This window comes from Alligator mississippiensis, chromosome 13 (assembly GCF_030867095.1).
Source record: "Alligator mississippiensis isolate rAllMis1 chromosome 13, rAllMis1, whole genome shotgun sequence".
Lineage (NCBI taxonomy): Eukaryota > Metazoa > Chordata > Crocodylia > Alligatoridae > Alligator > Alligator mississippiensis.
The window spans coordinates 2,311,930-2,323,034 of record NC_081836.1 but is presented as its reverse complement, the minus strand read 5'-3'; the positions used below and the strand labels follow the sequence as shown (position 1 = coordinate 2,323,034).

The window sequence follows — 11,105 nt, the reverse complement described above, 5'->3', positions numbered from 1 at the left end:
TCTGTCTTGAAGGACAATTACTGCAGCAGAGTTATTTTTGCTTCTGCAGGGGAATAGTTGCCAAATTGTACGCCACACAAAGGAGTCTTCTTGAACCATGAAGGCCCAGTTCTCTACATACTGCTGGTTCGTCGAACGTTTATTCCGTCTAGGACTTCAATTTCTGTCCAAACACCTACGTGCTCTGATATAGGCTTATTTGCTGCACTGGGTATTTCCCCGCCTCCCCCATTCAATTGCTGAGAATGGCTCCTCTTCATCTGCTTCACAGGTAAAGCTAGTCATTCCCACGTCATATTTTCAGGACATTAGTCTGATCCGTCTGTCCAAGGCCCCTGATGGGAGGCAGTCATGCAGCTCACGCGAACCCTGACTCAACTGTGAGTGTTATTTCAGACTCCTTCAGCCTGGCTCCTCGCACCACAGTGAAGTATATTATTAAGCACTACAGGAATGCTTCTGCAGCTGAGGGAGTAACAGACCTTACTCCCCCCATCTAGCCCTGTACGATGCCATTAGGCAAAAGAATTGCATCCACCTGCATTTATCTGAACAAGGTCTTTCAATTTAAATTGCCATCCTGGCTGTTAGCTTGAGAACAACAAAACACGTCAATAAGAAAAAAATCAATTAGGATTACACGTACGGGCTTACAGGTAGAGTGTTTTTCTACCAGCAGATGTTGTTCTGTGACCCCGCAAGTACTCCACTGCCCATAGGAACCCTGAGTTTCTACTTGACTACAAAATTAAAGCCATTTATTCTTCTGCCACCCGACCATTAACTCTGTTTCGGGGCACGCTCAACCCGAGGACAGTTAAAGGGTCAGACTGACGTAATTCTCAAGAGCGTTAGGAAAACAAGACATAAAACGTCACACAAGATATCCAAACCAATCAAAGTAAAAAAAATGCTTTATGCAGTGTTAAGAGCAGATAGACCATGTGTATGCACTTTAATAAGGCTTCCACAGCTCAAATGACAATTTCAGTCCAATGTTTGCAAATACAGACAAAACAGTAAATGTGCCTTTGATCACATCTTGTACCTGCTTCCTCTGCACAGTTGTAAAATACAGCAATGCCAAGGCCGTAAGGTACATCTATACGTTACCTCTGTATAACCGCGTCTACGTGTACATCATGGTTTGCAATTCTTCCCTGTGAAGTTTAGAGATTTAGTTTTGCAATGTTTTAATCTCAAGGAAGAGCCCTAGTAACAAATCATAAAATAACAGCAAATTGAAAAAAATATCAAGTTTCCAGGGGCTATGTACATGAGTGCGTGCTTCAGTCTAGAAAGTAGAATAAAATCTCTGGCAGGCAAACAAACCTGTTTGCAAGGGAAGGAGAGTTGCTTAATCAAGCACTAACAACAGCGTACTGAAGTTTTACTGAAGTCTTTACCTTGGGAAAGAATAAACTGCTCAGCTGCACTGCTATACCTCTCAAAGATCCAGCCCTCTTACTGGATTCAAACCCATACCTTGAGGTCCAAAGTCAAGCCAGAGGCAAATCTTAGCTTGAAGCTGCCCTTTCCAAATCATCTCAAAGCCATTATCAGTGGCTTTCCAGCTGCTCCACGTAGCACACTTTATGCCAATTGTTTTGCAACTCACTGGTCCACACTTGCTGCCGGAACTCCCCAGCACCCTTCCCCAAAATGATTCAGGAAGAGCAGGAGGGGAGACCAATATAATATAGACAGATGAAAACAACAGAGAGAGAAAGGACAAAGACTCATCGTTTTATGACAGGCAGCCAAAATTACTCTGATAAAAGGTACATTTTAAAAAGACCGCTACCAAGATTACTGGGTCCATATTTTCATATCCCGCCCCCAACCCCTCCACTCCTGTCCCCCTTGCCTGCAAAGCTTCTGCTTTTTTAATACGCTACTTTTGCTCAAACAGTCCTTTAAAAAATAAAATGATCCGATAACAGCCCAAATCTCAGAATTGTTGTCAAGAGCCAGCGTACAAATCAGTTAAGACTCTCTTGCTAAGGGAAGACACTTAAGTCTATGCAGGTACCAGGAAATCTCTAACTTGATTATGAAAAAGGCCTTGGCAGTGCCCTTTTTCAGTGTTCGAGTGGTACGTTACTTCCTGCTAGTAATATTTAACAGGACCAGGAAGACAGCCTTTCTGAGAATTACAGAAGATGTATCAAAAAAGTGTTAGCGCTTTCCTGAAAAGAAGGGAATGACAACAGAAAGAAAGTCTTGTTATGTAAAAAAAACAACCACGTTACCCAAACATGACCCCCCAACCCCTTTGGTAGCTCTGACTCAGATGTTCTAGCAAAGATCAGTTCAAGGCTCCCAAACTGATCTGTAGAGTGTAAAGGATTTCTGGCTCTTGGCAGTAGCATACTGGAGAAAGATGTTATCAAAAGTTGTTAAAATAGTCAACATTTCTAAAAACACGTTTCACAGAGAAAGACCATGTGATTATTAAAGTTAGGATCGTAATGTTTGGAAGTGAAACTGCAAAAGGATGAGTGCGTGATAACAAAGTCTCCAGAGACAGTGGAAGGGGGAAGTCTCCCAGCCCCCCTTGATCTCTGCGTCTAAGAATCACTGATGGAAGGCTTTCATAGGCAGGCCACAGCTTACATCTTGGGGTACATATATGAAGTTTGAAAAAGCTAGACATTCTTCACAATTAACAATTTCTTTACTTCCATGCTGTACTGAAAGAGTAATAGTGGATCAAAGACAGGATATCTGTAAGCAGGTTTATGTCTAAAGACTTACTTTAGGACAGATCAAGATGTTTTTGATCTACTATATTACAATTCCATTATGGAAAGATGACCGTGGTATGAAATCTGAGTAAGGAAATACAATTAAATGCCACTCCCTTCCTCAGCTAGAAAGTTCTGTCTGTAAACACGATATACTGTTACTGCTACTAAACTTTGCAACCTTACTTTGCTTTATTAAATATAAAATTTGAGACGCTCTCTTGAAGTCAGGATGTCCTTCAGTGCAATCTGCTTTGACGTAAGGCATTTTGGGGCAGTCATTTCAGAATTGGTTTCTGCCTTCTGGAAGAGTCAAGCAACTGTTGAGTCCTATATATCCACCTTTGCTTTTAATGCCCTACCATGTCAAAATCCTCTTCCCTTCTGGTCATTTCTCTGCTGCCAGCGGGTATAAAAAAAACCTTTAGTGTCCAAGAAGACCAGTCCCTGGAAGCAAACAAAAAAATACACACTTTTAAGATGAAATAAATGTAGGCTCACAGGTTTAAACAAAGGGGTGAAAAAAATAAATGCCTTACCTTTAAATCCTTCTTCAGGCATACAAACTGAAAAGAAAAAGGATAATGTATTAGACGCCTCCAGTGACATGCCTTCCAGAAGAATCAGGTGTCTGATTTAAAGCATATTTCAAGCTGTCAACTGAATATTCAGCTGACAGCTATGGGAAGATCTTCAACACTGCTGTCTCTAGTCCGTCTCTCTCCCACCTTTCTTGTAGGACTTGAACTCTACAAATCAGCCTCTCTCTCTTTCAACATTTCCCGTTCCAGGCTCAGCTTGGCTCCGTATGGCCATAATTTGTGTTTAAACCACTGAGCAGAAACACTGTTTCTACAAATGAGACTGTTTCTAGAACATAGTTATGAGTTCTTCTTTACCTTGCATAACATCATCCATTGCTGCATAATCTGCGATGGGTTCATCAGCCTATAAAACAAACCGAACACTGAACCAAAAAAGAATAAAATAAAATTGGCACAATCATGAAAAGCTATGAGGTCCTAGTAGCTGAGGGAAGAAATCTAGCTGCTGTGTATCTGAACAGATCGGAGAGGAACGCAAACAAGATCTGCTCCCAGAGCAGGGTTGTTTTAGGGCAGCGAGTGATAAGAAAAGAAAGCTGGAAAAATTTGTTGTGGTTTAGAACCATATGCTTCCATCTCGCTGAAATCATTTAAGCATCTCTCAAAATCCCTTCCTGAACTGGCACCTCCAAATTGCTTAAGTGGCACATTTGTAAGGGGGCATCGGAGCAGAGGGATGAAGATACTTAATCTGAAATGCTAATATATTGGTTGTTTTTTTGGCCATCTGCTGCCTGTTAAACTGACAAGCACACAGCTTCACAGCGACACTTGCTAGGGCATTAATTAGGCTTGACCAGACATAAGTGATATTTAAAGAAACAACATTTTTCCCCTCAAGAAGATCAAGAAGTTAAGTAGGAGAATCTATTAATGAGGTTACATGGTTTAGTGCTCATAAGGAAGAGCGTGAAGACTGAACTGCAAAACCTGGATTTTGCCAGCTCTGCTCACGGATCTGGTGCAGGAGATTCTAAATGCACCAAACACATGTATCATCAGTGTAAAAATCAGTTAGGCTTTGTGAAGTTACAGCACTTAAAGACAACGCGAGCACAGGAATTACGACTGCACATTTCCAGACTCAAGAGCTCTCATATCATTTCTGTTTCCAGGCAGCATTTCCTTCCAGCAGCCCCCACCCCACTTCTCAATTTACCTTCAATAAGATGACTGACTCTGGAATGACTCCAAGGTTGCCAAGCGTTGCAGTGTCATCACTGAGTATCTTTCCATTGATTGATAAATTCTGGTCAAATGGAGCAACTGAAAATGCATGCATGATCTGTGCCAACACAATAAAACACACCAGTTTTGGGCAAACGAAAAATATACAACAGACCTACACAAATACCAAATGTAAGAGAGAAAACCATGTTCCTTTCCCTGCCACACTGGACTGAAAGGCACTACCGTATCATGGCAGGATCCAGCCCTTTCAGGCTGTCAACCAGTGAGCAATGCTTTCCAAGAATCAACTTGTACACTGCCTCTGATGCCAAAACTGTGGCAGCTCTGCTGTGTTTAGGACCTTTCCGTCCACGGTAGAGGAGGTGAGATCTGGTTGTGAATTGGTCTTGTAGTTTGGTTCTTTCTTAATCTTAACACAATTTTAGATCTTCCTACATTACAGACACAAGTGCAAGGCATTTTTGCTTGGTTATTTAACTCCTTGCCATTAGCATAGCCATGATAACAAAGGACCGTGTCTTTAGGAACCAAAGGAAGTTTACCTCACCTGTATTTTCAGCTCCTTCAGCGTCTGATTTGCAGAAACAAGCAGGGCCTTTTCCCCTCTGACTTTCCTGTGTCGTGTACTCCGTCTGATGCCTTGCTTCTGGTAAGTGACATAATTCTGGTGGGATACTTTCTGCCGCTTGGTACCACCATTAGTCTAGAGATAAAGTCGAGATACAGGAAATTTTGTCTTGAATTCGCTAAGGCAGCTTCTCCCGTCCTTTTGCACAGACAGCAGTGAACAAAGTAACTTCAGCAAGGGATGCTGAAAGCGCTGCAGCGCATGTTGGATGAACTGACACACATGGGCATCACAGAGAGGTTGCAAGGACTGTAAGACATCCATTTGTAAAGCTAGCAGGGTATGGAATATTTAGTGTTTGTTTAAAGGAACATTACACCGACACCACGAGTAAGCCAACAATATAAACTGCCGCCACCTGACATTAAGTATATAAACCTTACATTTCCTACCGTACATTTTCTATTTCTGAACCTTATTAAAACATAAGTGAAACAGAAATACTTAAGTGTTGCCTGCATGTTTGTTAACAACAGTGGGCAAGAAAAATTAGTTTTTAAAATAGGAAGACATGAAAACCAGTTACAAAATCTTTGCTGTTAAGAGTACGACAAGAATGTGATTCGAAGTGAGGAGGGTGATGTTTCTTGTTCCAACTAGTAACGGTAAATGGAAATGACTCCCACATTGTGCCAAAGACTGTGCAAGTTCAGATGTGGGTTCCTCAGTACCGATGGGCAAAGTCTAAACATTACAAACTCCATAGCTTTTCAGATCTCTACCTGGTTAAAATCTGGGTCCTGTTCCCCTTCTGGTTTGTTTTCTTCCCTTTCCTCTTCAGCTTCCGAACTGCTCACATTCAGCTCTGGGGCAGCTTCCTTCATTACCTGCAGTTACAAAACCACATGCTGCAGAACAGTCCCAACAGCTAGAAAACCTCAAGTTGACTAGGACAAGCTGCCTCCACAGTGTTTTTAAGGGTGCTGTTTTAATGAAACGCAACAGCACATAAGGACACGAGGGATCAACCCCATGGGCACCGTGAAGGTCGATTCCCGGCAGGTGTTTGGGCTGCTTCGGTCTCGGACACAGCAGACTGTACGAGAGAGAAGGCTAGTGTTACATGTCCTCAGTTGGGTTTTGGGTGCTGGTTAAAGTACAGGATCTATGGCAGGGCTCTGGTGCTTCCTGTGCCTCAGGACCCATTTTCCTCTACAGACAAATGGTGGTCACCAGGAGCCACAGCTGAATTCTTTCCCCTTCAACCAAGAGCTTCTCAGCCTAAATGTAAGTGTGCCGTGAAAGCCATAGTAAAGAGACACTAATATGCTCTGAATCACACACTTGGGTCATGCCTTTAGCAGACTGGCAGAGGTGCTCCTTAGGGTTATTTTATTGATCTGGCGTTCATTTGTAAGTATATTGTGAATAAATAATTTAAATAATTCTCCTCATTCTGATCTATAATTGTTAAGTTACTTTATAGTGAACACTTGCATTAGGCTAACATATATGTCTGTACTACCCCTGTGCTCCTCACCATCTGAGGCTGGAATGTTTCTAGCGTTATATACTATATCTCCAGCCTCAATACTCGATTCTCAGTTTTGAAAGCTTTTTAAAAGTAGGTTCAATTAAAAAGACACCACTATATTCCCTGCATTGCAGCACCTGAAACCTATTAGGGCTCCCTCTCCTTTATAGGATATAAATCAATGGCTAGAAAATGAAAAGATAAGCTGTTCATCCTCTCCCCTAATTTCATCAATAATTGATAAATGATTATAATGTTCGCCAAAGTTGTGAATTACAGAGAGGTACTTATGGCCACCTTGAACTGCAGGCACTTGGGTGTACAAGGGAGAAAACACTAATTGACTTGCCAAGCAAATAAATCCGTTAAAGAAAGTTGTTAGTTCAAACAGCCACCATTCAGCAAACAGTTTAGAGGAGAGAAGACAGAGGGGATTTGATAGCAGCCTTCAACTCCCTGCAGGGCGGTTGCAAAGAGGATGGAGCTGGACTGTCCTCAGTGGGGACTCCTTGGAGTTTTTTAGACCCGGCTAGACAAAGCCCTGGCTGGGATGATGTAGTTGGGGCTGGTCCTGCTTGGAGAAGGGGCTGGACTAGATGTGACCTCCTAAGGACCTTCCAACCCTCGCTTTCTGTGATTCCGTGAAATTCTCTCTGCCGGGAACCATGGAATGCTTGGTGCTACACCACCAATGAATAAGTATTCATGGAGAGTAATAATATACTGGTACCAATGATATTTTGACTGATGACTTGCAGAGTCATTTAAATGTTTCTGAATCCCAGCTGACTTCAAAGAGCCCAGACAGGAACAATGAGCAATATGCTTTGCATACGTGCCGGTTCCAGTCTTGTACTCCGATTCTGCTCATCTCGGCACCAGAGACGGAGCTAGAATTTCATGCCCCGAAACCCTGGCCTCGAGATCGGTGCCAACAGCTTTTGAACACTCACAACCCTGTTAACTCTTGTACTTATTTGAAACTAGATTCTACAAGGAGCAGCTCGCTCCACTTTTCAACAGAAGTCAAAGGCATTCACCATGCTTTAGGAGCCAGTGCAGCAACCAGGATCTGGCTCTCACCAATAAGAAAGCAATTCTTATGGCTCTATTCACATCCCCCTAGGATGGATAGCAGACCTGTTAAAAACTATGCTTCTCATGTGCATTAAATATTTCAACCTCCTTCTCCAGAGAGCTAGCTTGTGTCCCACATACACTAATTAGGAAGGGTCAATAAAATTTGCCTGCTTTAGGGTCTATAAAAAAAAAAATCTAACAGCTCCTACAACTCACTGCCTAAACATATTATACTGTGCAGTCACATTACAAGATGTCTGAGCTCCCCACCCTCCTGGTAGCCAGCTGTTTACCCTTCAAAGCACTTACGAAGCTTCTGAATCCTGAAACATCAGCGCTCCAGACCTGAACATTACAATGGAGCAGGGTTACACTTAGCCACAACTGGCATGCTGATGGGCATCAGTGAATTGTGTTTTTCTATTCATTATGCCCTTCAGAAAGTCCTAGTACGACAGAAATCCTGTGACCTTCCCACATACACATGTCATCTTACCATCATCAGCTGTTTCTTTTTGTTTTTTTAACACTTTATCTGAGCTTTCCTCTCAGTCTTGGTTAATCGCCAAGAATTATTAAGAAAATTAAGACTAGAACCTTTTCACGAGGAACTTTTAAGTACATGAAAAGAAAAATTTGGGATAATTATTTACCCTTGAAAATGTATTTCACTTGAATCAAATTTTAGAAAAGCATCTTAGCTTATACTGTGCTACTTGATATATTATATTGTGTTTTTATTCCAGTGAAGGAAATAAGGGTAAATCTACAGATGGTAAAAAGCAAATGTAAAAGGAACATCCAAGTAAAGCATGGGAGTCTGATGATTACACGTAATTATAAAAAACAGACACAAAAATGTGTTCAATAAATAAACAGAGGAGGAAACTCCTAACTTAACATCTGGTGATGTAAAGAAAACCAAAAGAATTGATTTTTGCAAAAGAAAGCTTTCAAAAGAGACATGCTTTCAAAATTGTCACAATGAACATTTTACAATTTGTCATTTTTGGTGAATGCAAAACAGGAATGTAAAGAGTTATAACAGCTTCCAAAAGGTAGGCAAGGGGATGCTTCCACTCCTATGTAATATTAAAAGTTACCGGCACCAGAGAGAAATCATTAGCAGCTGCTACTGAGAGCTTCATTCACAAAACAGAGACCCCAAAACAAAGTTAAATCATTTCTCAGAACAGCCTTGGACAACTCCCTGCCACCACACATTCTTATTAGATAGGTTTCTGTTTAGCTGTACAGACTACTAAATATAAGAAATCAATACAGTCTCCTTTTAATGAAATTCAGTAAAGGCTGGCAGTGGCCACAAAAAGGATCAGTACCTTTTTATTATCCACCACTTTATGTATATAAATGGTGGCTTGGGTGTACTCACGCAGATCCCTCTGCTGTTGGCATAACAACCCTTCTCTGCATTCTGGACACAATTCTGCAAGGATAAAAAAGGAAAAAAAGTGTGGTTAAATACCTACGGTTCTTTTGATGACATTGAAAAAAAATACAGCTATAAATATTCAGTATCTTTCATGATAGTTTAAATCTAGAGTGACTCAAACTGGGGGCATGTTCTGGAAAGTGCATTTACGCTGCAGCTGAGTTACTGGAAAATGCAAGTTACCTTTTCTTCATTCCCTTAAAAGTTTGACTATTTATGCCAAAGTGACAATTCCTTCCCTCACCCCACAGGAATCAGCGCCACCTGGGGAAAGAACCATTAGCAAAGATGACAAGACTCACTTACTAGGCTCAGAATCATAAAGTGCGCTCTCAGGGTTCGAGTCATCAGCGAGTGTCCTGATGATTTTGATTACATGATCCACAACAAATAGCTTTTGTATCATCTCCCACTCGCTGGGCCATATTAGAGCTATACTGTGCAAAGAAACACAACATGCTTCATGACATAGAAAAGCCAAGCCACACCTTCAATCTTGTAGTTAAATTGTCAGTAAGAGACTGTGCAAACTGGGCTAGGCTCTAGATTTCAGAACCTTTAAACAGTTAACTGTTTTCTTTTAAAAAGCAAAAAATGCAGATCAACACTAGACAAGACTGGAAGCCACGCTAAGAGGATAAAGAAGCCTTATTAGGTTACAATTACATGTAAGAGTCCCTGTAGAACCTAAAGCAAAGCTATGGAGGAAGGAAGGGTTGAGATGGAAAGAAAGCAAGCGCAGAGGTGGAAGCTTTGTGCAGCTGAAAAAAGCAATGTCACAGAGCATGGGATTTGCTGACTACATCCAGTATTTTGAAGATGGAAAGTAAATTTGAGGAAAGCTCAAGCCCGTTGTACTCTGAAGATGACAAAGTGAATTCTCAAGTATCAAATAATAGGTCTTGCTTACTTAAGGAAAGCTTACTTTCTAATAGCGAGATCTACTATGCCAGCCGGATTTCTTTTTACAGCATGAATCTTCCCTCATTCTGGCACTTAATACTGGATGTCATCTTGAAGAGTAACATAGCTCTTACTCGGTTTCCACATCAATTTCATTTTAAAAAGTGATGTTCTCCCAGGCAAACATACTGCGATCACAGAGATTGACGATGCTAGCTATACGAAGCATTTGATCGGTATATATTTCTTAGGACGTAGGAGGGAAGAAAATACCGGACAAGTCAGACGAGTGAACGGAAGAAACTCACAGTTTAGAATCTTCTTTGGTCATGGAAGCGTACGTGAACATAAGGCCCCCATGTGGACACAGGAGAGCACTGTTTCCCACCGATGATACAGGACTGCATCTTGTAGGCCGCCTGCTCCAAACACGAGAAGGGAAAACAAATGTAAGCAGTTTGCAAAGTCAGAGAGAAAGTTTCATTCATCACAAGGTGTGAGATTAAGTGTTTATAGAAGACTGTTTATAGAAAACTATACATGAAGATTAAACTGTTGTATCAGTATTGTATATTGTTAAATTACTCATATCTACAGAATATTTCCAATCTCAGACCACTGAAAGTCCACGGAAGCAGGAAAGTTATGTCCTTTGATCATGATATTGCTTTATTTATAAGAAAAAACCTTACCAGTTTACTATAAGCTAACCATCTGGTTAAGACAAAATAACGCGGTTTTCTTTCAAGTGATCACAACGGATAGAAGCTCAAGGATTTGGTGAAAAAAAGGTTTCCTTATTTTCACAAGTGCATAGTGTATATACCCATATGCCAGCTATTTTAGCACAATTCTACACTGCATCGTATGAATGTTACCACCCAAAGGTCAAAAACTGCACGCATCTCTACGAAGGAATGAAGAGAAGATTTTAAATAGGAACTGATTTACCTAACAAATTTCCTCCATTCTTCTACAAAAAACTGTGAAACAATGTAAAGTTCATCTGTCTCCTGGAAAAAAA

The 11,105-nt window shown here is 41.1% G+C and overlaps 1 protein-coding gene across 2 annotated transcripts in view; it reads right to left on the bottom strand.

The window, feature by feature from the left end:
- Nucleotides 1–896: 896 nt before the first annotated feature.
- The window catches only part of USP48 (ubiquitin specific peptidase 48), a 41,362-nt gene continuing 31,153 nt past the window's right edge, over nucleotides 897–11,105 (bottom strand). For both annotated transcript variants that reach the window (XM_014601168.3, XM_014601169.3), the window contains exons 18-27: nucleotides 11,033–11,094; nucleotides 10,390–10,500; nucleotides 9,485–9,615; nucleotides 9,066–9,172; nucleotides 5,894–5,998; nucleotides 5,091–5,246; nucleotides 4,512–4,637; nucleotides 3,647–3,695; nucleotides 3,287–3,313; nucleotides 897–3,194 (exon numbers count right to left, since the gene is read on the bottom strand). In XM_014601168.3, the coding sequence (XP_014456654.1) occupies nucleotides 3,172–3,194; nucleotides 3,287–3,313; nucleotides 3,647–3,695; nucleotides 4,512–4,637; nucleotides 5,091–5,246; nucleotides 5,894–5,998; nucleotides 9,066–9,172; nucleotides 9,485–9,615; nucleotides 10,390–10,500; nucleotides 11,033–11,094 (897 nt within the window). In that variant the 3' untranslated portion in view covers nucleotides 897–3,171. The remainder of the gene's footprint in view (nucleotides 3,195–3,286; nucleotides 3,314–3,646; nucleotides 3,696–4,511; nucleotides 4,638–5,090; nucleotides 5,247–5,893; nucleotides 5,999–9,065; nucleotides 9,173–9,484; nucleotides 9,616–10,389; nucleotides 10,501–11,032; nucleotides 11,095–11,105) is intronic.